Genomic DNA, 27,848 nt, shown 5'->3' with positions numbered 1-27,848 from the left:
GGTGAATTGGGAGAGCTGGAAGTGCGGTGCCCATGCTGCTGCCATGTCGTGAAGAGGCATACGGGCGGGCCAAGCGGGTTAAAATGGAGCGGTACAAGCATGTGCTCCTAGCTGACGAGGCAGGGAAGAGCTTGGTGTGGTGCGCATGACTTGAAGCGGCAAGACCCGAGCGGGCCTGCATGCGTCATCGAGCGGGACAAGCAAGGTAGAGGAGCGTCACCTCGGCACTGCAACCGGGACCGGATGGCCATGATGCGGCGGCAGCGGCACTGGCTCACGGTAGATGAATCGGAGGGCGGGTAGGTGAAATGTGCAGCTGAGACACACGCCACGTCGACTAGACGACGGTCGTCGTGGCATCGGCCAGGACCTACGCGCGGCCTAGCGGCATGGCGTGGGCCGGCCAGCAAGAGGCAAGGAGAGGCGAGAGACACGCCGCGGCGTTAGTTGGCACGCGAAAGCTACACACGCGCTGGCCTGCAGGGAGAGGCCACGGCGAACCACGGACCAAGCCCAGCACATGCTACACACCTACGCATGGTGACCGCGCCCACGGGGCCAACGGCCGAAGCGGTGCTAAGCACGGTTATTAAAGCGGCCTAAAAGCTACTCATCGATTCAGCGAAGGCTCAACTAATTCCATGACCCCAAAGTCAACACTAACGGCTAGCTAGAGGAGCAATCCATACAACCAGAGGATAGCCAGAGAGGAAGATAGTGATACGCCAAAACATGTTAGTCGCGTTGGACGCTAGTTCACGAACAGAGCCCTGAAACATGATCTGTCACGCGTTCTAAGGGGTTTTGGGCAATTTTTATGAGTTCCATGTGACAACCAACATGACTATAACCTACACCATGCCCAAGTGCTCGTCTTGATACAACCAACTGTACAAAAACATGGATGTATTGATTAATCATTTTTGTTGAATTTTAAATGCCAAAATGGCATTGTCTACAATTCTTTTCGGACTTGGACAGAGTAAAGGCTTGGTTAGAACTAACAACCTTTAGCACTTTTGCCGTAATTTTTAAAGGGTCTAAACCTTGCTGGATTCAACTAACAATTGTACCATGACCTAGCCCATACTACATACTAACTCTTAGAAACATAATATCTAAGCACTTCCTAAGTAGTTTGTCCAATATAATTTGCCACGGAAGGATACTTTTAAACATAAGCTCAAGTGCTTTTGACAACGAAAATGACCCTTCTAAATTCCAAGTTTGATTTTTTTTCAACTCCCAAAATACTAACTAATAGTTTGTATTCTCCAAAATTTAATATTGCATTTCCATCTACTGCACTTATACTCTAACTTTATTCAAGAACTACATACAAGTTATATTTGATTTTTGTTTATAAAAATTACTTTCGTGCCAATGTTTAAAACTACTTATTCTGCTCTTCGTGTTAGGATTTTTCATTAACACATATATGTGTAAACTAACTCACTATATTTATTTGACTCTCTCTCTCTCTCTGAAGTGAGCCACGTAAGATTTGTGTATCATTTCAAGTGTGTTTTTAAATAAAAATATGAGAAACTCGTTTCAGATATTTTCGTCCATGCCGTTTCTTTTTCCGTTCGGAGTAGAGTCGGGCGGGTGCACGCACCGGTGCCACGCGACTAACGTGGGCTGGAGCCGCGATTGCCTTTGCTTGCTTGTTTGAAAGACCGGGATTGCCTTTGTTGCGTGGGCGCACGCTAGGTGTTCGTCGAAACTCCTGTGGAGCGAATAGTGATAGAGCACCAGGACAGGGGCGGATCCTTCTAGAAATTTCCTTATGTTTTGATTGGATTGGGTCAGACGCACAAATAGCTTGTGTCTATTATATTGGGTTGTACGCATTAATAGCCTGTGTCTATTGGAATGGTAAATCAAAAGCAAACTAGCTTGTCATCCTACCAGCAGTGTGAGCTGAGGGCAGTGCCGGTCCTGTGTTTTATAGGGCCTGGAGCGGCGCACGTAATCATCAGGGCCCCATAATACATCCATCTTAATAATAAATAATACTATATAATTATATATTAAATGTTACAAATAAACACTTGAAATATATAAGCAATATTTTATGAAATAATTTATTTGTACTCAGGATCATTCGAAATCTTGTTTGATGTTGCATATAAATAGACATGTTTAATTTAGGACAAAAAAAACGATTTACTGATTCTATTTCAAATTATAAGAAATTTTTGTTTTAGATTTATAGTATTTGCTACGCACCTAGATATATGGTATGTTTAGAAAACATCTTATAATTTGAGACGGAGGCAAGTGAACGCTAGACGAGTTGGTCTGGCTGTGCGCTTTGCACCCTGCCGGTCAGAGTTCGAACCCCCTCGGGAACGGATTTGTTGGCCGAAGGAGACGCAATTTATTTGCGCGTTGAAAAAAAAAATCCCCTCGTCTGTCCCACGTCAAAGCACAGGTCTAAGGCCAGTTCAGTCTCACGGGAGCTGCGGTGCCGTTGTGTATGGGTAGGGCAGAGGTTCGGGGGGTTTTCTAGACCTGCGTGAGAAGGTCTTTTTCTAAAGCATGATGCCAGGTCTTTTTCTAAAGTACGATGCCTGGAGGCTGTCTTACCTCCACGGGTCGAGTTTTTTTTAATTTGGGACGGAAGAAGTATAGTTTACATTGCAACTGAGGAAGTACATATTAAATCACCTTAAAATTCCTTTTAATATTTATTTATGCAAAATGATCATCGATCTAATAATAAACACTTGAACTTTAACATTCATTATTTATGCAAAGTTGATCATCCATTTAGTACAATAGGAGGAATTAGCGATTCAGGATGGCCATTGGATCCAGAAATCTGGAGAGGAGGATGTGCGGGCGTGCAAGATTTCGAGACTGCACAAGCACGCGTTCTACTTTTTTTGAGCAAAGCATCAGCGTTCTACTAGCTGGTTAGGTGCTGCTCAAAGCTCTACTACGACACATGGCTGCTGGGGCCCTTTGGCATCGAAGGCCTGGAGCGGCCGCCCCGCTCGCCCTGCCCCAGGGCCGGGCCTGGCTGAGGGCAAATGCCTGGAACAGAATGGGCATGTGGTAGTATTAGCTTTAAGGCTGGGCGAAAAACTCGAAGCTCATTAGCTCGCTCAGAGCTCATTAGCTATAACGAGCTAATTCGAGCTAGCTCGCGAGCTAAACGAGTCAAGCTTCTAGAAAAAAAGTATCAAAACTTGTATTAGTTTTTGTATTACTTCATGTCTTGCACTTTACAATTGATTGGTAATTGGTCTAGATCCTATAAATTGATTGGTAACTGGTATAGATGCATTTCCTTTATATTATTATTATTCTCAAACTTTAGATAAATACAAATATTATATTTTATGTATTTTTTATATCTGGCTCACGAGCTTAACGAGCCAGCTCGAGCTTTTAACGAGCCGAGTCGAGCTGGCTTTCTGGCTCGTTAGGATAACAAGCCGAGCCGACCTAGCTCGTTATCTTAACAAGTCGAGCCGAGCCGAGCTGAACCAGCTCGTTATCCAGCTCCGATTAGCTTACAGTCCCAGATGACTTTGTTTCGTATACTTCGCTAACACACACACACACTATTGTTTCTAGTTTGATCTGGACATTCTGTGCTCACTGGGCATTTTATGGTGCTGCTGCCGTAAGATTTGGTGTATTGTTCATAAATGATCAAGCATAAGCTCAACTTTGTCTTAAATGTATTATCGCAATTTGATTAATTTATAGTCATGTATGCCGAACTTTTTTTTAATCATATTGCACATGGAAATTTTGACCAGGACTACCCTAAGGTCCGCCACTGCTTGTCTGCTTCCCCATCCGGCAGCCTTGGAGTCCATGAAGGAGGCGAAGCAAACGCCGCCGCCGCCAAGCCCAACCGCTGACCAAGATGGCGCCGGCGACGATCGGCTCAACGCCTTGGACGATGACTTGTGCGAGCTCATCCTCAGGTTGGCGCACCTCAACGTGAGGGAGCTGGTGCACACGAGCGTGCTGTCGAAGCGGTGGCGCGGCCTCTGGAAGCGCTTACCCGTCCTGGACTTCTTTGGGTGGCCGGAGTTCAAGTCGGCCGGCGAAGTCCAACAGTACATTGCCATCGTCAACGACGTACTGGAGCAGCGAGCGGGTGCGACATCGGAAGCCCGCATCAACGAAGTGAAGATCCCGCTGCTAATGGACGCGTACTCTCTTCACGGCCTGCAGCCGCTGCGGCTGTGGCCAGCCGCAGCCGCTGCAGCCGCACGGGCAACAGCCGAACAACTCCTGACGCCGGCCATGGAAGCAGCTGAGGCGTGGATTCGGTACGCCATGCATCACCAAGTGAAGGGCTTCCAGTTCAACCTTCGCCTGGTGCCACTAGACAACAAGACGCCTGTAATGGATCTTGATGAACTTCTTCCTAGCTCCCCAAAGCTGGAGTCTATGCGTTTGGGGTTAAGCAGCGCAAATGTCCGACTCCCACGCACCGCGGTGTTCACATCACTCAAGGACCTCACGCTCGAATTCGTGGAGTTAGCAGCAGGCAGTGGCCACCGTCTTGCTCGCCTCTTGTCATCGGTGTGCTGCCCAAGCTTGCAGAAACTGCGCATGATGTGCATCGACTTGTTGCGCGCCGGGACCAAGAAGCTGGTGCTCGACACCGGTGAGCTCTTGGAGCTGTCCATGGAGGTCGTTGAGGGGATGGAGTTGCTGGAACTGAGGACCCCGAAGCTCCTGTATCTTGAGATCGACGAGTGCTATCACGAGTCACTCAGGGTCTCGGCACCGAGGCTCGAGGACCTCACTTATGTCTGTAACAGAGCCTTCATCCACGACCCTTTGTTAGGCATGCTGTAACTGTCTCTATCTGATTTGGCTTATCAGCCAGCCAATAGTATTTTTTTTTCACACCAAACTAGTCAACAGTACTCCAATCATAAGCTTATAAGCCAATCCAGCCGAAACGAACAGGCTACCGACGACGATGACGATGACGGAGCCGACGATGACGGAGATGCAAATACTTCTAGTATCTGCCTCCTGAAGCGTTGTAGTTCTTCAGTCAGACGCCTGCTCGTGCATCCTCTTTTAGTTCCATCGGTACATATATATACCTTGTGAGACTGCGGCATTTATTTGCACTGTCTGTTTCACACTCTTTCATTCGTTGGCTTTGCTAGAAGAAAGTTCAAATCTGATCTATTGCTGACAATATTCCTTTTCCTGTTGCTTAATTGCATCTGTTGTTTCTGACCCTTGATTTGATCGTCAGGGAGATAAGCGGCAAGTTGACTTGATTAAAGATAAGATACCACAGCTTCCTAATGTCACGTGTTTGTTGGTTAGCATTGCTCATACATGTGAGCGCCATTCCTCTGGAGATGGGGTCGCAGGTCTCCTCACAAGATTAAAAAATCTCGAATATCTCAGTCTACAGCTAGACGCATCATATATCTTCCCTAAGACGGTGAGCAGCACGTTATCCTAACTCCAAATTAAACAAGCCCGCAGCCATATATATTTGTTTCATCCAGAGTTTCCTTCTCACCAAACCATGCATATCGATCTCCATGTTGCAACAGTATGAATATTACTCAGCAGATGATGTAGACTCAGCTTTCACCTGCAACCATCCAGACCACTGGGAATCAAGCAACCTCCGCAAAGCAAATTTCAGGGGAATGACTGGAACTGGCTGTGAACTCCGCTTCTTGCGGTTCGTGCTCGCAAACGCCACAGATCTTCAAAGTGTGACTGTAAGCTTCAACTTGTACTTCATTGAAGAAGAACTACAAGACAGCTGGGTGCATTATTTTCTGCATACACTGCTCGGAGATGGAACGTGGACCACCTGTGAGAATGAGGATCAGGATTTTGAGAAGCTGTGTAGCAAGTTGTATAAGTGAACACCTCCATGAACTGAGAGATGGATGTGTAATTGCAGAAAGCGCGTGCGTCTCTTGCTAGATTATATTTGTCAATTAGTATCTAGTACTATGTCTGTTTTCTTAGTTGGTTTCTTTAACTTCCTTGTTAGAACTGTATATAAACTATTTTCTGCTTTCCTACACTATTCTGAAAGGGCAGAGTGCCTGCCACAGTTGCTCAAAAAAATTAGTACTATGTCATTCTTGTTACGACTTCCAGCATGTTCGTTTCGGCTTATTCGCTCGTATCTGGCTTATACTCTACGGCTTGAACAATGTTTTTCTCTTACACCAAGCCAGTCAGCAGTACTTTCAGCCATGACTTATAAGCCAATTCAGCCGAAACGAACAGACTGTATATTGTATTGTTTGCCTGTGGCTTTCTTCTATGAAAAACAAATCACACAGTGGAGCAATAGATTTGTTTTTTTTTTCAACATGATTCTTTGTTGTAGGAAAAAAGACAAAAAAAAACATGATTAATGGAAATCGTTCTACGTGTGTACCATGAAAAATGATTATTCTCGTGGAAATTGATTATTCTCATGAAACAGATATCGTTCTACTAGGAATGACCTTCAAATTTTATTTCGCGTAAGAGTGGAAACATAGATTTCATTTCACGAGAGAATAAAAATTATAGAATGACAACCTATAATGCTTCGAGATTTCAGAATCGCCCAATTATATATATATATATATATATATGCTGCTATTGTTTCTAGTTTGATCTGGACATTCTGTGCTCTCTGGGCATTTTATGGTGCTCCTGCCGTAAGATTTGGTGTATTGTTCATACATGATCAAGCATAAATTCAACCTAGTTCATTTACTTTTGGTCGGTGAAATGCTAGTATTGCTGTTCATATTTTTAGAGGAAGGTCTTGTTTAGATTGGGGTTAGGAATCAGTATTTGTCACTGTAGCACTTTCGTTTGTATTTGACAATTATTGTCCAATCATGGCCTAACTAGGCTCAAAAGATTCGTCTCGTAATTTACAATCAAACTATGTAATTAGTTATTTTTTTATCTACATTTAATACTCCTTACATGTGTCCAAAGATTTGATGTGATGGAGAGTGTTAGAATCCCTAGTCCTGCGGGAGAGGGATCGTAGGTTGTATGTGTGAGAGGTTGGAGGGCGAGGTCGAAGTGCACGAGGAAGACGGCGCGGCGGCGCCGTGGCTGCAGCGAGGGAGTGGCGGCTACGGCTGTAGCCCTAGAACCCTCGCGTAGCTACAGTAACGCATGAACAGTAGAGGCGGCTAGGGTTAGGAACTCTCGGCTCCCAGGGGAAGCCGGAAACAATAGATTGTTTCTGCTTGCCATCTCAATAATGTTTACAAGTATTTATATGTCTCTCAACTAAAATAGGAAATATTCTAATAAATATTCTAATAATATGGCAATCAAGATAAATATGGGCTTTTAGGCTCCTAGCCACTGGCGGGCTTGCGGCGTGAATAGCCCACGCCGGTCATAACATCTCTCCCCGCCTGCTGAAACAGCTCGTCCTCGAGCTGGAAGTCTGGGTAGGAGACACGAAGATCGTCCAGCAGCTCCCACGTCGCCTCCTATTCAGGAAGTCCTTGCCACTGCACCAGCACCCGCCAGACGCCACGGCGCATCTGGGCACGCAGGGCCTTGGCTGGTGCCGAAGTGCGCCGACCGTCCAGCACTGGGGGCAGCTGTCCAGGCACCACGGGCAGGTCCCCGCGGTCGCGGTGTCGCTTCAGAAGGCTGACATGAAACACGTCGTGGAGACAAGAGCCCTCCGGTAGCTCCAGCCGATATTCCACCTTGCCAATACGCTCGAGGACACGGAAAGGACCAGCATAGAGCAGCCCCAACTTTCCCTTGGCCTGTGGTGCCAGCGACTAGGTGGCGCGGTGAAGCAGACGGAGCCACACCCAGTCACCAACCTGCAGCTCCAGATCGCGATGACCGGCGTCGTAGTACTTCCTGGCAAGATCCTGCGCCTGAAGAAGCCGTTGACGCACCTCCGCCAGGACCTTTTCCTGTGAGCGCAAGAGGCCGTCAACAGCGTCTGTCCGAGCCATGCCGGGCGTGTAGGGCAGCAACGGCAGAGGCGGGCGGCCATAGACCACCTCGAATGGAGTGGCGCGCAGGGCGGTGTGAAACGAAGTATTATAGCAATACTCCGCCCACGCCAACCAATCCACCCAAGCTCGCGGTCGATCACCTGTGACACACCGAAGATACATAGCAATCACATTGTTGACCACCTTCGACTGGCCATCCGTCTGGGGGTGGAACGCCGTACTCATACGAAGCTTGACACCTGCCATCGTGAAAAGATCCCGCCACACATGGCCGGTGAAGACGGGGTCCCGGTCGCTGACGATGGACAATGGGAAGCCGTGCAGGCGAACAATCCCGTCGAAAAAGGCGCGGGCGACCGGCGTGGCCGTGTAGGGGTGGCCGAGTGCAATGAAATGCGCGTACTTGGAGAAGCGGTCCACCACGGTCAGAATGACCGACTTGCCCGCGACCTTCGACAACCCCTCAATGAAGTCCATCGAAATGTCAGCCTAGACTTGGGTTGGCACGTCGAGAGGCTGCAGCAGCCCTGCCGGGCGCGTCGTCTCCGTATTGTTACGCTGGCAGGTCGTGCAAGCACGCACCCAATCCTGCACTAGCATCCGGTCCCGCGGAATGTGGAAGTCGGTGCAGAGTCGATGGAGCGTCTTTTGGACGCCCTCATGGCTAGCCGAGTGCGCCAGGAGGAGCACTTGGTGGCGCAGGTCCCCATGGTCCGGCACAAAGACACGGGAGCCATGGAGCAGGAGCCCGTCGACGAGGTGCCACGGTGCCTCAAGCTCACCGGCGCAGTGCTGAGCCAGCAGCTGCTGGCTGTCGTGCGTGGCCTCCTGCGCCCTCCTGATGTCGTCTAGGAGCTCAAAGGAAGGCCCAAAGAGAGCCAGGGCGGCTGCAGCCGCACCCTCCTGGTTGACCGGCACCCCAGCCTCAGCATCTCGGCGGGACAATGCGTCCGCCACAGTATTTAGGCGTCCCGGGCGGTACTCCACCGAGAAATCGAAGCCAAAAAGTTTGCTGAGCCACTGGTGCTGCGGAACGGTGGACAAGCGCTGGTCAAGCAAAAATTTGAGGCTGTAGTGGTCGGTACGAACCAGGAAGTGGCGGCCCCACAAGTACGGCCGCCAGTGACGTACGGCCTGGACCAAGCCGATCAACTCCCGCTCGTACGCCACAAATTTCAAGTGTCGGGCAGCAAATGGCCGGCTGAAGTAGGTGATGGGTCCAGCACCCTGGTGAAGGACGGCACCAAACCCCACACCCGATGCGTCGCAGTCAACCACGAAGGGCTCGGCGAAGTCCGGCATCTAAAGAACAGGACCTGTGGTTAAGGCACGTTTGAGTGCCTCAAATGCTGCCAATGCATCGTCGTCCCACACAAATGCGTCTCGTCGCAAGAGACGCATGAGCGGAGCGGCGATGACACCAAAGTCCCGGATGAACTTCCGGTAGTAGCCGGTGAGGCCCAAGAAGCCCCGCAGGCCACGGGCAGAGGTCGGAGATGGCCACGCGGCCACGGCGGCGATCTTGTTGGCGTCCATGGCAACACCGCTCGCAGAGATCACGTGTCCCAGGTAGGCCACCGAGGACGCCCCAAAGGAGCACTTGGAGCGTTTCAAGTGGAGGTGATGCTCCCGCAACGCGTTGAGGACGATAGTGACATGCTGCAAGTGCTCGGCCCACGACGAACTGTAGATTAATATATCATCAAAAAATACGAGGACAAACCGCCACAGGTAGGGCCAGAGGACATCGTTCATCAGGGCTTGGAAGGTTGCCGGGGCGTTGGAGAGCCTAAACGGCATGACCAGGAACTCGAAGTGGCCGTGGTGAGTGCGGAAGGCCGTCTTGGCGATGTCGTCGGGGTGCATGCGCACCTGGTGGTACCCCGAACGAAGGTCAAGCTTGGTGAAGAAGCGGGCCCCATGGAGCTCATCCAAGAGCTCGTCCACCACAGGAATCAGAAATTTATCTTTGGAGGTCTTGGCGTTGAGGGCAAGATAATCAATGCAGAAGCGCCACGAGCTGTCCGCCTTCCGGACCAAAAGGACCGACGCGGAGAACGGCGAGGTGCTGGGCCGGATGATACCCTGGGCCAGCATGGCAGCACACTGGTGCTCGAGCTCGTCCTTCTATAGCTGCGGGTAGCGGTAAGGACACACCGCAACCGGCGCGGTCCCCAGCAGTAGGTGGATGCGGTGGTCGTATGGTCGCGCCGAAGGGAGCCCCGTGGGCTCGGCAAAGAGGTCGTCGTGCTACAGGAGGAGGCGGTCTAGCAGCGGCAGCCGCGGGTTAGCCGAGGCCACGACCAACGCCTGCTGTTGCGTGGGCGCCATTGGCCCGGACACGCCCTGCCACGTGACGCGGCGCCCGTTCCGCCAGAACAACAGCGTGAGGGCCTCGCAGTCCCAGAGCATGGGCCCCAGCGTCCGTAGGAAGTCAAAGCCAATGATGAAGTCGAAGACGCCCAAGTTGAGGCCGACGCACGTGATGGCGAAGTCTTCATCCCTGATGCGGATAGGCACATTGCGTGCGATCCCCTCGCACGTCAGGCGATCACCGTTGGCGACGGTGACACGTAGATGCTCGCCACCCGCGGGGGAGAGGCTGAGGCGGCGCACAGCGGCCCCTTGGACGAAGTTGTGTGTGGAGCCAGTGTCGAGGAGGGCGAGAAAACGCTCGCCCTTGACGGTGACGGGCAGCAGCATGGCATTCGGCGGGCGGATACCTGCAACAGCATGTAGGGAAACCACCAGCGAGGTCGCTGTGGCGTCCTGGGCGGCCGGCTCCTCCTGGTGGGCGACTGTGGGCCCGTCCACCGCGGTTGCATCCTCCGAGTCGTCGGCGATGTAGTCGGTAGTCTCGATGTAGAAGAGCCGCTTGCACACATGGCCGCGCACATACGGCTCGTCATAATTGAAGCAAAGTCCTTAGCGGTGCCGTTCCACCTGTTCGGCCGGCGTGAGGCGACGTAAGGGCCACGGCTGGCCGGGAGCGGCTGCGACAGTCGGCTGGGCCGGGGCAGAGGCAGCCGGTGTCGCCGCCGTGGTCCGTGGGCCACGGCCACCCCTCTGCTGCAGCTGCTGTAGGGCAGGGAGGAAAGCCGCCGTGCGACGCTCGTAGGCCCGCGCGTAATACATTGCCATCTGCAGGTCAGGCGAATGGTGCATCTCCACATCGCACTTGATATGCTCGGGAAGACCGCCCACATACAGCTGGGCCTTCTGGCGGGCGTTGAGTTCCCGTTCATGGCAGAGGACGGCGTTGAAGCGGTCTGAGTAATCCTGGACCGTGGAGGTGAAAGGAAGCCGGGCAAGCTCCGCCAAGCGCGTGCCCCGCGTTGGAGGGCCGAAACGGAGTTGGCACAGCTCGCGGAACCGCTCCCACGCTGGCATGCCCTCATCCTGTTCGAGCGCATAGTACCAAGTCTGGGCAGCGCCATGGAGGTGGTAGGACGCCAGCCATGTGCGATCCGAGGCGAGGGTACGCTGGCCGTGGAAGAATTGCTCGCATTGGTTGAGCCAATTGAGCGGATCGACGGCGCCATCGTAGGATGCGAACTCCAGTTTGTAGAATTTCGGTGGAGCGTGGGCGCCGCCGTGCGCGCCGCCGTCGGTGTGGCTGCCACCCCCAGGCGCAGAAGGTCCAGGAGCTCCGCTGTAGAACAGTGTCCCATCGGTACCGCCGTAGAAGGTCCCGGAGATTGGAGCCGAGGGCACGAGGGGGGTGGTCATTGCCGATGGCGTGGGCGAGGTGGCCGTCGTGTAGATCGGCCCCGGTGCCGTTCCCGGCATCGCCCATGTCGGGATGGGAGACGGAGAAGGCGGCCATCGCAGCATGTGCAGGGGCACCCCCGTCCCGCTATGGATCACGCCGGAGGGGTAGCTGATCGGCGGCGACGTCGTTGGTGCTGGAGGTGGAGGCGGCGGAAGGAGGCTCGCCAGGGACTGCTGCATGGCTGCCACGTTGCGGCTGAGCACGTCCATGTTGCGGCCGAACTGGTCGACCACACCGGCCAAGGACGCCAGGGTGAGTGCGCTGCCGGAGGACTCCGAGATCTCGGAGGACGCGGCGGGATGCGGCATGGTGGACACCGGTGTTGGAGACCCGCCGGAGGTCTGCGGAGGCGTGGACATCGTACCAAGGATCCCTGATACCAAACTGTTAGAATCCCTAGTCCTGCGGGAGAGGGATCGTAGGTTGTATGTGTGAGAGGTTGGAGGGCGAGGTCGAAGTGCACGAGGAAGACGGCGCGGCGGCGCCGTGGCTGCAGCGAGGGAGTGGCGGCTACGGCTGTAGCCCTAGAACCCTCGCGTAGCTACAGTAACGCATGAACAGTAGGGGCGGCTAGGGTTAGGAACTCCCGGCTCCCAGGGGAAGCCGGAAACAATAGATTGTTTCTGCTTGCCATCTCAATAATGTTTACAAGTATTTATATGTCTCTCAATTAAAATAGGAAATATTCTAATAAATATTCTAATAATATGGCAATCAAGATAAATATGGGCTTTTAGGCTCCTAGCCACTAGCGGGCTTGCGGCATGAATAGCCCAAAAAAAACTTACCATCTGAACAAGGCCGAAGCAAATGCACGAGGAATTCTAGTATTGCTGTTCATATTTCTATCTGACAAGGAAATCTAGTATTGCTGTTCATATTTCTATCTGACATGCTGTGTATGACTTGCTGAAGCAGGTAGCAGTGCTGAACTGCTGAAGACAGCTGTGCTCAGGCACCGAAATCTTCAGATCTGAAATTTAAAACGGAAGTGAGCCGCCGTATCATGTCCACCAGAAGCGAGAGGCCGTGTGCCTTCGTGACCCCCTTGGCGGTCCCGGGTCCCTTCTCCGGTGGCTCCGGCTCCAGCCCCACCATGGTCGCGACGGATAGCACTGGGAGGTGCTCGTCCTCCGGGGCGCCAACGAAGAGCCGAAAGCCGCCGTTCCGGCCCGCCGCAGACGACACAAAGCCCGTCCTCCGCGACCCGGTTCGTATCCCACTTGGCTAGCAGCGCTTGTTCCTCGTTGCATCTCCTGTTCGTGCAAAGTTGCTGATCTAGGGAGGGTTCTGGTTCTGGGATTTTTTTTTGAGGGGGGGGGGGGGGGGGGGGGGGGGCGTGGTTGTTGCAGATCTCGCGGTCGGACCCGGTGGACACCGAGCACGCCATGCTGCGGCTGCTGCCCTTCCCCTAAGATCGCGCCACCCGATGGTACGCAGTAATAGCTAGTACTAGTGTGTATCTCTGGGTCCTGGTTCTGCATCTGTGGACTCATTTTTTTTTTAGTTTTGTAGCATTAGCAACGACTATGCTTTGGTTTCTTCTGTTTAAGGCTAGCTAGCTTCGAGGAGTTGATTGGTCCAATGTGTATCATCATAAGATTTTCTGGACATATGTTTTTTCTTTGTCTTCTGGATGCAGTTCACGTGTGACTGCACTTAGTATTGCTAATTTGCTGACTGAGATCCTGATTTGGCAGAAGTAGAGTTACACCTTTAGCCACAGCTCTTCTTGAGTAGATTGGGTCTTCTTGATGGTTGGACCCCTTTTGTGGAAAGCATTCTTGTTCCAGATTCTGGAATAATGCTAAAAAAATGATTTGCTTTATGAGATTGGCATATGAAAATTAAAAAAAAATGTTGAGAACTGAGAACATTCAAACTAGTATATTAGGTGGTGAGAACTGAGATTTTCTAATCCGCAGGTACAGCCAAAAATTTGAAATCCAAAGGTACAGCCAAAAAATGAATTGAAAAGAGAAAATTCTGCTAAATTATCACAAATACTCCTTTCACCGTGTAGTGGGCCAGTGGCACAATACCAGGAGTGTACTAGTGTTGAATCTGTGCTGACTTAGTAGTGACAGTTGCTACCTTACCTGCTATTCTTTATGATTCATGTGTGATAATGAATCTTTTCTTATGAACAGTGTCAGTCATAGATTTTTAGGTCTTCCCCACATTTAACCATTTACAATTTCATGGGGAAATGGCTAATTCACTGACTCGTGAAGGTAACAGCCTAACAGGTATAAGTGCTGCAACAGTGGAGTATAATAAGGTAGTATAAGAAGTACTCTCTCCATTCCAAATTAGAAGATGTTTTGGCTTTTCTAGATTCATAGCTTTTGCTACGCACCTAAATACAGTGTATGTCTAAACACATAACAAAAGAATGTATCTAGAAAAGCCAAAACATCTTATAATTTGGAATGGATGAAGTAAGAACTAAGAATTTTTGTTTTGTTTATGGCATGCAATCTTTAAAAGCTACAACAATATGACATCGAACATACTTGGCTGCATTTGACTATGTCTGATATTGAACAACTGTGGCAGCATGGAACTGTATCCTTTTTGCAATAAGGAGCCCAAAGGATCTGCAGTTTATTGTTCTGGACTGATTATGCTTAATGAAATCTAGACATGCCAGAACGGCTTACAATTTGGAATGGAGAGAGTATATAACATTGACATGTCTAGGAATTGATGCAAATATGAGTTCCCAAAAAAAAGAAAAAAAGAAAAAAGTTTGAGTTCACACCAATTAAAGAAATTGGAGCAAATCTAAGTTTAGGGAAGTTAGCAGTGAAATCGGAAATGAAGTCAATGGCACAAGTTATCGCCTTTTATCACCCCATTCAACAAAAGGAACTGTTTCTGTAATATCATACTCTCTTCGTTCCAAATTATAAGTCGCTTTGACTTTTTTAGTGCATCCATTTTGCTATCTAGACATACTCTCTCTGTCCTGAATAAATAGATTCCTCGAGTTGTCTTAAGTCAAACTTTTTAAACTTTGACCGAATTTATAGAAAAAAACATCAAGATTTATGATATCAAACTAGTACCATTAGATTTATCATAGAATATATTTTCATAATGTGCTAATTTTATGTCATAGATGTTGTTACTCTTTTCTATAAAGTTGACTGGCACGGATTGTAGGAATTGATTTATTTGGGGACAAAGGGAGTATTATTATATCTAGATGCATAGCAAAATGAATGTACCAAAAAACAAAGCGACTTATAATTTGGAACGGAGGGAGTAGCTACCTGTCCAGTGTCATTCATATGTAAAAACAAATATAATAGTCGCATTCTTATATTGGTGACTGTAGTTAATTTTTTTCTACGATGTATGTCTCCTTTGTCGATACAAAGTTGAGCTGAGAGCAGAATACTAAAATAATTTCTTGTAAAAAACATACACATTGTGCAATGTCTTGTCTAGTCCATGATACTGAAACGGTTGTCGCAAACTCGCAATTTTGGAATGACATTGACAGAAGGCCTACTTCATTCCAAGACTTCCCTTATGCCAAACGTGGCTACACTACCACTGGTGCCTTTGGATTCACAAATGCTACCTTGTTGGAGACATCAATCAACTTGGCTCTTACATGAGTGGATTTTTGTTCAGATGGAGGACATGAATGAATGCATATTAAAAAAATTCAGAATTATCGTGGCTACACTGTCACATTCGGCTTGCTGAATCTTAGCTGAAATTGGCTGAAAAACACTGTTCTAGCTGAAATGTTGTGAGAGAAAAACACCGTTTCGGCTGAAAAAGAAGCCGAACAAGCCGGATATAAGATAAGCTGTTGCATCTTTTTTTTTTATCTTAGCTTCAAGAGGCCTCCTGAAAAAAGGTTTGAGTGAGAAATCTCCCCTCTGGTTGATCAACTAAAGCTTCAGATAGCCCTTTCCAGTCTTGTTATAGCCAATCATTTTTGAAGTTTGCAAACTGGTACTGCAATGAATGAAGATATGGGGAGACAAACCAGTCAAGGTTCAAAAATATATGTACTCGGAAAATCTGAACTCAGACATGCTATTGCAAACAAAGTCAAGTTAAATGGAACAGGGTACATGTTGACCTTGATAGGCGCAGTGCATGGAACCGGAGGATACTGCCTCGTATTCTCAGGCTCACAGATTCCAGCACTGATAATGCCCAAACATGAAACAACAGATTGAATGTTGTCCTTTCCCTTTGCAAAGGAAAAGTATTGAGACATTTGTCGCCGTTTGCTGAGCTCCGAAGTCACAAACTCCATTTCACGGTGCCACGGATTCCATAGAGCTGACAACAGCTGGGGGGGACGACAAAGGTCAGCGGCAAGCACTTGAGCGATTTCTGGAGTCTGGCGGCTGGAGGAGATCCGAAGATGGCAAAGGGTCAATGTCTAATGGCTAGGGAAATGAAAGGGTGGTTAGGGTGCTTGGCGCCTAGGCGACACACTTCGGCGCTATTCCCTCTGTTCTAAATTATAAGTCATTTTAACTTTCTCGAAGAATTAAAGCATCTTAAGTTTGACTAAAATTATAGAAAAAGTTATAAAGATTTATGACATTTTTCTCGAACTAAAGATTTATGGCAGCAATAGGTATACTATAAAAATTTAATTAATGACAGAATCTAATAATACTTATTTTGTATCATAAATTTTATTATTTTATTATAAATTTAGAAAAAGTTGAGATGCTTTGACTCTCAAAAAATTCTAACTTATAATTTGAGATGAAGGGAGTAGCAAGGAAAGGCAATGGCCAAGAGATACATGATAGGGGTAGTTGGCATTTGAGGTTAGAAGTAGGAGGGTTAGATTTTAAGGTTTGAGTGTTCCAATTCGTTTTAGACATGGGAGAGAGCGGTAGACAATAAAAAAATCCATGTTCCAATTGGTTTCGGCATTGAACTCCGTACTATGCTTAGACCTACTCTAACTCGTAGTACATGCACAAGAGAGATTGAGTCCATCGAACTCCCATAAAATGAGTGAGTGATGGACGAAAAAACCTTTCTCTCTTTAATGCTACACTAGGTAGCATGCTCGTGCATTGCTACGGGACAACTAAACTTTTATACTAAAAACATATAAATCGCACGATAAAGTAACAATACTGTAAGACATTAAACTAACATTTAATCAAAAAGCAAAGTTTGTGAAATTAACGGTCACTAAGAGCACGGCACCGCAGGCTCACAAACTCTACTATATAGACCTTTCCGTAATACGGCTAAAATAATATTTTATATCGGCAAGAAGTCTTCGATATCCATTTCTTTCATGCGGCTAAAATAATATTTTACCTACTTAAGTGCTCATGCGTTGCTACAGGTATACATAGAATCTCATGACATAGAATTTAACAAAATGAAAATTATTCTAAAAACATATCATTTAAAATATTTGATTAAAAGGTCACAACACCTTAAGAATAAGTCACCGTAGATACAAACACAAAACCAAGACCCTAGCCATGCTAAACCCATGCTCGTAAAAAACACTACACAACTTTCACAAGATTTACTTGTGGTGACAATTGTCACATGCCTTGAACTGATCCGTAGTTGTCTATTACATTTGCAATAAACACTTAGAGCCAAAACCCAAAACTTCTAATTAAAGCATCATCTCAAGTTCTAACACATATAGTCCAGTCAATACATAGGTGTAAACAAACGAGAACTCAGAAATGTAATCCATTCAGAGAGCACGGTAATAATTTGCTCAGACCCACAAGGCGACACACTTTACTTGATAGTCAACCAATGCGAAAATTGAGAAATGTCATCCGTCAACCAGGAATAGTAACGTTTTGCTCTTCAGAATCCCAGTGAATCTCAACATTTGGACGAAGACAGCACAAATGCATGTTACGTCATTTAACCCTTCTGCGTTCAGCGACCAACTGCAATAGACTTTGTGATAGGGACCGGTCGCTGCACATTTCTCAGTTAAAACACAGTCTCGGCCTATGCTACAATTATATTGAGGAATCAAGAAATTGAGCCCAAATCATAATTAAAAATAAGAAATAGAGAAAAGGTAGGGAAAATCAGCATGAGGATTATTAAGTAAAAGATATATAAGAAAAAAAACAAATAGGTAAATATTGTAGCAGGCAAGTCAAAGAAACAATAAAATCAGCTAAGTAGTCCACATAAAAACCAAGCATATGCAGATGAAACTAAAACGCAGCAGTGCTCTACCAATAAAGTCTCAGTAAGACCAAAAACCAGTACAACTGTAGCTGAATTGAGCCTAACAAAATTCACTATTCAGATGCCAACAAGTTTTAAGTGTGTAATTCACAATACTTCTTTTCACAAATGTTCTCACTTATAGCATTTGTTATGCGATCCGATAATACATGGCTTTTTTTATGATACTTCTTTTCCCAAGTGCTCCCACTTACAACATATCTATTACAATTCAGTGATGCATGCCTTTTTTTCAAGAATACACAGGAGAGATGCTCATGAATGATTATACAACCAGAGATACAACTTAAAACAAGAGAGCTAAAGCTAAGTTCTAACTTAACCAAGTTCTCCATCCTACTGTAACTGCTCTCTGTTTATATTTAGTCGGCTTTCAGCTTGGATTTGTGTTAACATTCAATGTGTTTTCCCTAGACTTCCATGTTCTACTGATTACAGTGAATACTAACTTAAGTATTCACCTCTTTGACTAACAAGAGTAAGGACTAATTGCATGTTTGGTATTTGCAAATGATTGAATACGGTTCAGATTGAATACAATTCAGAGTTTGGCACTGACACGTTTCCACCTCTCAACAATTAAGAAATTAAGAGGATCCAAAAGTAGCAAAGATATTATGTCATTTCACTACTATACGAATTACTGACATGTTTCATCCTCCGACACACACACTTAAGAAGCAGAGATGTTCACGATACTTACAGGTATTATGGATTCAACAGGTAGCACAGGCACAAACAATTACAAAAAATGAGATAGAAAGGTGTACCATTCAGGTCTGGCATCGATGAATTTTGCTATTCCAGCAACCAGAACCAGCCACAAGAACAGTGAGAACCTGCAAAGTGATAGGCACCACTGCATCAGATAAAACAACTCATGACCTTCTGTGACTATAGCCAGGCAAATATCTGTGTTCTTTTTCCTAAAGTTTCCGCAAACCTACCACTAGGCCATATTCATAATATAATTGAGTTACTTTAGACAAATTTAATGAACATAGAAAAAAGTCTACTGGACTATGAGAAAATAAAGTCTAGATACCAAGAACTAAATTGTAGCATTTGTGTTCATGTCTATGTGGCTAGATGATTCGTGACTGTCACATCGGATTGTTCAAAAAATAGACAAAGGTCATTCCCACATGCATTTTGTGGTGCAGAGATGACTTTGTGACCATCTCTTGATGTTGCATTGCTAATGAGACACAGGACATGAATTTTTTTAGAAACAAACAAATTTAAGCAAATGAAATTTTGGTCCTGTAGGAACAATATTTAATATCTGCTTTGGTGGTAATCTGTCTACACAATGGTCATAGGTTCTACACATGCAGTAATATTTCATAGCAACAAATTGGTGGGAGTTGTTCAAGGGAAAAAGTGAGGAACTCGCCTTCTATTCTTTGTTGAAGCATAACCAAAGTTCTTGGATTGAACCCCTCTTGCAAATAACTTGTGGTGATCCCCCAAAAGCATGTTTGATAGTATCAATGCCATTGCTCAGTGCATATTCTTTACCATTTGAAACCTGTATTCCTCCACTTGACAACATTTCCCCAACCTATTCAATCCAAATTTACGACAGAGAAAGGACAAAGTTCCATGATGGTATTATGGTTGTAGGCACTATTTTCTCAAAACCAGGTTGGTAGAGCGAAAGGTGATTTAGGCTAGCCAAGACGCAATGGTTATGGTATGGCTATTTGACTAATCTGTCAAAGACCCAGGTACTAACTGTAACGTTATACTTGAAGTAGTGGTCAAGGGCAATGGTGAAATAATGTAATTCATCCTGAACTACAGGTTCAGAGCAAGTTCCAGGCTTCTCTCAAAAAATGAAACTCCCTGTTAAGGTTATGCAGTCATGCAATTCTTAGAAATGTCTAAAGAATCGAAGCACATGTCTGTATCATAAGGGAAAGAATATTACCCCACTAAAGACTGAAGATGAGCAATAGGCGAATTGAGCAGAAAATTGCATCACGAAAGACGACATGCAAAGGTAACAATAAAAATCCCATGTACCAGATCTATATGTGTTAACCTGTTAAAACTAAAGACAACATTGTTCATGGCCTAGTAGCAAAAGACAATCCAACTTATTAGTCCACTGTGAAAAGAGAAAACAACCCATCAAAAATAGAATGGTTGCAATCACCGACACATGATAACTGTGGATTCAAATTTTAAGACAAAAGCTGCGTAGTAGTAACACTTACTCAACTGAAGTTATGAGCCAAGCCTTAAAATAACTTTCAAAAATCAATTTTATCGCAAATAAATGCTAGAGGATACACATGTTGGTTTCAATTATATAAAGTTAACCATGACCACTGGACGCATGAACAACAATGGTTCATGCGAGTGCATGGCAAATAAAGCTAGTATAATACCCTATGACTGAAATGAAAAAATGGTTGGTTAACTAACCTTAAGAACACCCTTGCCAAGATAATCAGGTCCTCCATCCCTCAACTCCAAGGCCTCGTATATTCCTGAGAGGTCAATTGTTCAATGAAAAAAATGTCAAAATTATGCACATAAATGTCAAACATATGGAATTTGAGGCAACTACAGAAAGCCCATTCCAAACGAAATAGTAGATACTGGCATCCCATAGTACCATATATAATATGAATTTTTTTTCTTTTCTTTGTTGCTAACATGTCAAAATGATTAAACATGGCATGGTATCACATATAAATATGTTTCATGATTCATTAGATAAGAATACTTCCGGAGAGCTCTATTGGCTTCACTGCATTCTTTCTGTATTATTCAAAAACAAAATCATGCTTATACTCAATGATTGAAGCAAGGTCCAGAGAAGTCTAACTGAAATTAAATAGATAAATAAATCACATTATCTAAAAAAACATTATGGTTAACCAAAAAAGGATGAAAGGAGGTAAGGCGATGGGACCGGATGGTATCCCAATCGAGGTGTGGAGATGCCTCGGGGACATAGCTGTAGTATGGTTAACCAAGCTGTTCAACCATATTTTTCGATCGAACAAGATGCCTGATGAGTGGAGGAGAAGTATATTGGTACCGATCTACAAGAATAAAGGGGATATTCAAAGTTGTACAAATTACCGAGGAATTAAGTTGATGAGCCATACTATGAAGCTATGGGAGAGAGTTATCGAGCATCACTTGAGAGCAATAACGTGGGTCTCTATGAACCAATTTGGTTTCATGCCCGGAAGATCAACCATGGAAGCCATTTTCTTAATAAGACAAGTTATGGAGCAGTATAGGGAGAAGAAGAAGGACCTACACATGGTTTTTATTGACTTGGAGAAGGCTTATGATAAAATATCAAGGAATGTTATGTGGTGGGCGTTGGACAAACATAAAGTCCCAACGAAGTACGTCGGGCTCATTAAGGACATGTACAACAATGTTGTGACTAGAGTTCGAACAAGTGATGGAGACACGGATGACTTCCCGATTAGGATAGGACTACATCAAGGGTCAGCTTTGAGCCCTTATTTGTTTGCTTTAGTGATGGATGAGGTCACAAGGGACATACAAGGGGACATCCCTTGGTGTATGCTTTTCGCGGACGATGTAGTGCTAGTTGATGAAAGCCGGACAGGAGTGAATCAGAAACTGGAGTTATGGCGGGAGACTTTAGAGTCCAAAGGTTTTAGACTTAGTAGAACTAAACTGAGTATATGAGATGTGACTTCGGCACTACTATTCGGGAGGAGGAAGATGTTAGTTTGGAAGGTCAAGTAGTGCCTAGGAAGGATACCTTTCGATATTTAGGATCAATGCTATAGAGGGACGGGGATATTGATGAAGATGTTAGCCATAGAATCAAAGCATGGTGGATGAAGTGGCGGCAAGCGTCTGGTGTCCTATATGACAAAAGGGTACCACAGAAGCTAAAAGGCAAGTTTTATAGGACGGCGATTAGACCTGCTATGTTGTATGGTGCAGAATATTGGCCTACGAAAAGACGACATATTCAACAGCTAAGTGTCGCGGAAATGCGTATGTTGCGTTGGATTTGCGGTCATACAAGAAGGGATCGAGTTCGGAACGATGATATACGTGAGAGATTAGGGGTAGCGCCAATTGAAGAAAAGCTTGTCCAACACCGGTTGAGATGGTTTGGACATGTGCAACGAAGACCTCCAGATGCACCGGTGCGTAGGGGAATCCTAAGTCAGGATAGTAACGTGAAGAGAGGCAGAGGAAGACCGAAGTTGACTTGGGTAGAGGCAATAAAAGGAGACTTAAAAGGATGGAATATACCCAAAGACTTAGCCTTAGATAGGAGTGCTTGGAAGACAGCTATTCACGTGCCTGAACCTTGATTGCTTCTGTTGGGTTTCAACTCTAGCCTACCCCAACTTGTTTGGGACTTAAAGGCTTTGTTGTTGTTGTTGTTGTTGTTGTATCTAAAAAAACATTCTAATTAATAGTAGACAATGTAATAGAAGTTGAAAAGTCGACAAAGGCTCTCTTCTGCTTCATTAACATATCCACACGGTAAGCAATTTTCAGATCAGCTAACCTTGTCGTGCTGGTGATGATTCTGCTGACATGTTTCTGAACACTTTAGGCTCTGCTTTGAGACGAAGTTGATTCTAGAGATCCCGAGCGTAGAAATTTCACATAAAAGTACTTCGATTCGCACATAAAAAACAGCAGTATTTTTTCACATGAAGTATTTCAATTCGTGCAGTAAAAAAACAGAAGGGTGCCATCCATTGAGACGGAGAACAGACTCAACAATATACGCATCAATCAAATCTAGCAAAAAAAACAACAACCACGCACACATCCAGTCCTAGAAATTTTAACATCACGTGGGTGACTGTTATTATCCACAACCAACAAATGCACAATATACATGTCCCTGAGCCACACATCATGGACTAATCTCACCGCTGAAATTCCTCGACACGCCCAGATCAAGCAAGCCAAGCAGTGGCTGAGGAATAGAGCAACACAAAGCACTCTAAAATCACAAGGCGGATGGAGAGGAGATAGGCACACGTACCTCGCCTCTCCCTCGGCGGCGGGTTGTGACGGCCTCTCGCTAGCGGCCGTGAAGAGGAGGGCGTGCGCCAGGCGAGGATGAGATCCTCGTCGTCTCTCCCTCGGTTGCGGCAGGTGCGGGTCGTTCTCCTTCTCGGTGGACCAGTAGAGATGGCGATGATCGTCGATCTGTTCCACGGACTGCAGGGCGAGGATGAAGGATGGTGGCGTGCGACGTCCTGTGTGAGGACACGGGATGGTGGCGGCGGTCGTAGGCAATTCGCGACGGTGGTGACGGGGCTGAGGGATTCGGAAGGAAGGCCAAATCACCACGTGAGTGCAAGGGGGAAGGCAGACAGTCGAAGATTGCGGTGATTGTGGGGCGAGCAGCAGGGGATCGCGGTCACAAGGGAAGTCACGGTGGCTACAGGGAAGTCGCGGTCGCAGGGGCAAGCGGTAGGCAGACCGACGCAACGCTTGCGGGATCGCACGGAGAGAGCAGGAAGGTGAGACGAAGTTTTTGTCGCACCAAAACGCTGCTCTTTAGTCTTTTTAGTTGTGGGAGATATAGGTGATAGAATCAGTAGCTAAAACTAAAATGTAGGTGATTATATTAGTTTTATTTATTTATTTATTTATTTATTTATTTTTTATTATTATTATTATTATTATTATTATTATTATTATTATTATTATTATTAAATGTTGATCTAAAAAGATCTCACTCTACCCCTTTTGCGAGGCCATGCGCATTGCGACCCTACTAATTTGAGTATGTGACTGTCTTATATCTTTCTTAACCCCACAACAAATGCAGGCAATAGTCACATGTTTAAGATGAGTTAATCTCAAGTCAATTGTCTATACAAGATTAATTTTTTATTGCACCTAGCATTTATTACAGGGCTTCAAATTTATTTGATTAAAATAAGGTTGGGCTAAGTCGAACTAAATCCAACAAAGATATAACTAAGTCACTATAATTATCATGGATAGATTCAGATTACCGTGCAACAAGTTGTATATCACGTTGCAACACTCCGATATGTTTGCTAGTACCTATTGAAGGGAGAAAGTTTCTCTGTGTCTCCGTTTGTTAGTCTCTCCAGTTTATTCTCACTACTTACTAGCGCTCATTTCTGAAATAGTGATGTCATTTATGACTATTTTTTACCATTATCATATTTTAGCTTTCAATTTTTAAATTTCTATCAATATCATATTTATTTGTCAAGAAAATAGTTAAAATGAAAACATGATGAGTTTTCGATTATCGGGAACCGTTTCCCTATTGTAATTGACCGTTTCGATTGTTTCATCCTGCTCTCTCCACTACTTTTAGCATAAAAATGCTGGCTGATTTTATTGAGAGTAATAATGTATGATGAATTATTAAGGATAAGAAGAGTCTTATTTGATTTCCATTTTTATCCGTGACCGTAAGTTAGAATAACGTAAGTTCAACCATACTACAGAGTTCAATTGAATTCAAAATTATTAAATTATATATGACACAATCCATATTTTCGTTACTCCTATAACATCTGAATTCTAAAAATTGTACTGTATACTTTTTTAGACGGTGGAGAAGTACTATGTGGTCCGTCCCTGCCAGCCCAACGAAGCTCTGTCTGTGCACGCACGCACGCGTCCGTCTCACGTCACGTGAGTTGTGAGAGCTCCACCTGTAGATTCCGCGCGCAGGCTCCTGCGCCTTCCAGAAGCTTCCACACCCATCTCCAGACCGGTCTGGCGGTCTCGTCGCCTCCTCTATCCAGACGCTTCCCTCTTCCCCTTTTCTCTCCCCCTCCCCTCTCTCCTCCCCCGTACCAAACAAACCTCACCGAGTCGCAACGACAGAGAGAACGCGAACGGCCAAACGAGAGCGAGTCTCCGGCGGTTACGAAGAGCGCGGGCACGCCAGAGCGGCGAAGCGCGAAGGAAGGAAGCAAGCAGCAACGGCAGCCATGGGGCTTGACTACTACAAGATCCTGGGCGTCGACAAGGGCGCCACCGACGACGACCTCAAGAAGGCCTACCGCAAGCTTGCCATGAAATGGCACCCCGACAAGAACCCCAACAACAAGAAGGAGGCCGAGAACAAGTTCAAGCAGATCTCGGAGGCGTACGAGGTAAGTGGGCGTCCGGAAGAGATCCACGCCGGATTCGTCTCCGCAGCCTGCCCAATCGAGCTCGGCAATGTCGTGACGAGCTCTGACTCTCTGTGTTCGTGCAGGTGCTGAGCGACCCGCAGAAGCGCGCGGTGTACGACCAGTACGGTGAGGAGGGGCTCAAGGGGCAGGTGCCGCCGCCGGGCGCCGGCGGGGCGGGCCCCGGCGGCGCGACCTTCTTCTCCACGGGCGGCGACGGGCCGACGGTGTTCCGGTTCAACCCGCGCAACGCGGAGGACATCTTTGCCGAGTTCTTCGGCGGCTCCAGCCCCTTCGGCGGTATGGGCGGCGGTGGCATGGGCGGCAGCGGCATGGGGGGTGGGATGCCCGGCATGCGGACTGGCGGGACGAGGTTCTCCTCGTCCATCTTCGGGGACGATATATTCGGCTCTGCGTTCGGCGGCGGCCCGGACGGGCACGGCATGCACACCGGCGGGCGGCCCGTGAAGGCGCCGGCCATCGAGCGGAAGTTGCCGTGCAGCCTGGAGGAGCTGTACAAGGGCACCACAAAGAAGATGAAGATTTCCAGGGAAATTGCTGACGCCAGTGGGTAAGTGCCTGCCTTCTGTCTCAGCATTGTTTATTTACTGTTGTTGCTTAATAAGTATTTGAAATTGAACTTCAATGCAATAGATAGATAGACGACGCCTTAAAATTGTTTGGGTTAACCGGATGAACTGATCTTTATCGGATTTAAGTTTGGTATTTCTGCTGTTGAGTTCAAAGCTGAACTTGAATGTATGTGTAGTAGACGCCTCCGTTCAATTCAGTGATACTTATTATCTATCCAATCCATCCACCCTCGGATACTCCGTAGGTCCCAAAAATGAGTTCAATTCTAGATTTGAATCATGTTAAGCTTTCTTAAATTTGACCATGTTATAGAAGATAGTATCAACGTTTATGTCTCTTAAGTAGGCTTACTATGCCATGATTAATCTGATGACCTTCAAATTGTTTTACTCCTCAACGAGCTACAATCACACAATGTTTTTAGACAAGGAGAGTACCTGTCAATTTTTCATTGTTGATTGATGGTGTGTTCAGCTAAACCAACTTTCATCTAACCATTGCAGTAGTGGTTAGAGGCCACGTGGGAAGCTTGTCAGTTTTGGATTGTGGGGATCGGGAAGGACCAGTTCTTGCTAGTTTCCACCTGCCATCGTAGGAGGGTGGATCAACCTCCGACTACGTATGTTTTGAGCTTTATTACTGCTTTAGCATCGGTAGCTCACTCATCTTGCATTTGCCATTTGGATGTGTCAACTTGTTTGGTCCGTCAGGTGTCAGTCCACGAGCTAGCTCCAAAACCACAAAACAAGAAAGCTGAGCTCCATTTGCAGCTTGTGTGCTGACCACTGCTACCCTCTGTGTGTGTGCAGGAAGACAATCCCTGTGGAAGAGATCCTAACGATCGACGTGAAGCCCGGGTGGAAGAAGGGCACCAAGATCACCTTCCCAGAGAAGGGCAACGAGACACCCAACACGATCCCGGCGGACCTTGTCTTCATCATCGACGAGAAGCCGCACCCGGTGTTCACCCGCGACGGCAACGACCTGGTGGTGACCCAGAAGATCCCTCTGGCGGAAGCCCTGACGGGGTACAATGCACACGTGACGACGCTGGACGGGCGCAGCCTGACGGTGCCGATCAGCTCCGTGATCCACCCGGGGTACGAGGAGGTGGTGCGCGGGGAGGGCATGCCCATCCCCAAGGACCCGTCCAGGAAGGGCAACCTCCGGATCAAGTTCGACATCAAGTTCCCGGCGAGGCTCACGTCGGACCAGAAGGCCGGCGTCAAGAGGCTGCTCGGGCAGTAGAGCGCGTTGTGTTCTGTTATGCTGTGTATCGGACTTTTTCATGCTGGTTGATCTTGAACCGGAGGATGCTGCCATTTGCAGCGTCCGCAACGACGACGACGAGGCCACCAAGTGTTTACAGAACAGCTAGTGTTGTTATATGGTTGAGAACGTGAGATGCATAGCATAGGATTCCTTGTGTAATCTTCCAGATGGGTGGTTGTCTGTTCACCGGTCCATGTCGTTGCAGCTTTGCAAAGGGTGGGATGGAATAATTGTTGAGCACATACACGTACATTCTCTTTATTTAAGGGATTTAGTGTAAGGAATAGTTATTGGCACCATCAATTGTATTCCCTCCATAAAAAAGAACGGAATTCTAGATTTAAGATGAGTTAAACATTCTTAATTTTTGATAAAATTTATGGTACATGTCTCCAAATAGGTTTACTATGAAAATGCATTCCATTAACTAATGCAATGACCTTTTAGTATAATAAATGTTAGTGTTTTTTTACTGATTTGAGTAAATTTTAAATTCTGTCCCAAGCGCATATCTCGCACTTAGAGGAGTCAAACATTAGTTTGACTAGACTCTTGAAAATAATATTAACATTAGTATCATAAAATAAGTTTATTACTACTCATGAACGACAGCGCTATTCTACACCCGCTACACCATGAGACAAACAGCCCACCGCCTCCACCATAACCGACTGCATCAACTGAACCACCCGATCCGGCTACACCAACTAGCCACCCCGCCTCCCCCGTCCACCCAAATCACAGAAATAATCCTGACTTCCTCGACAGCCTCGCGAACCACATCGGCGCCGTCCCAACCCCATATACCACATCGGCGCCGCCCCCACCCCACCCATCACCACCAGCGGCGCCCCCTCC

General features: G+C 46.6%; 2 protein-coding genes across 2 annotated transcripts; both read left to right on the top strand.

The window, feature by feature from the left end:
* Positions 1-3,834: 3,834 nt before the first annotated feature.
* Positions 3,835-4,833, top strand: LOC136516104 (FBD-associated F-box protein At5g38590-like). Its single transcript, XM_066509499.1, has one exon. It carries the CDS (start codon positions 3,835-3,837, stop codon positions 4,831-4,833), a length of 999 nt encoding a protein of 332 aa, XP_066365596.1.
* A 19,926-nt stretch (positions 4,834-24,759) lies between these two features.
* On the top strand, positions 24,760-27,240 carry LOC136516311 (uncharacterized). The gene is made up of 3 exons (XM_066509672.1): positions 24,760-25,106; positions 25,211-25,695; positions 26,528-27,240. Exons 1-3 carry the CDS (start codon positions 24,942-24,944, stop codon positions 26,964-26,966), a joined length of 1,089 nt encoding a protein of 362 aa, XP_066365769.1. The 5' UTR covers positions 24,760-24,941; the 3' UTR covers positions 26,967-27,240.
* Positions 27,241-27,848: the final 608 nt, after the last annotated feature.

The sequence above is a fragment of the Miscanthus floridulus genome, chromosome 17 (assembly GCF_019320115.1).
Source record: "Miscanthus floridulus cultivar M001 chromosome 17, ASM1932011v1, whole genome shotgun sequence".
NCBI lineage: Eukaryota > Viridiplantae > Streptophyta > Magnoliopsida > Poales > Poaceae > Miscanthus > Miscanthus floridulus.
Note: the sequence above shows the minus strand (reverse complement) of the source record. Positions and strands in the feature narration are given on the sequence as shown.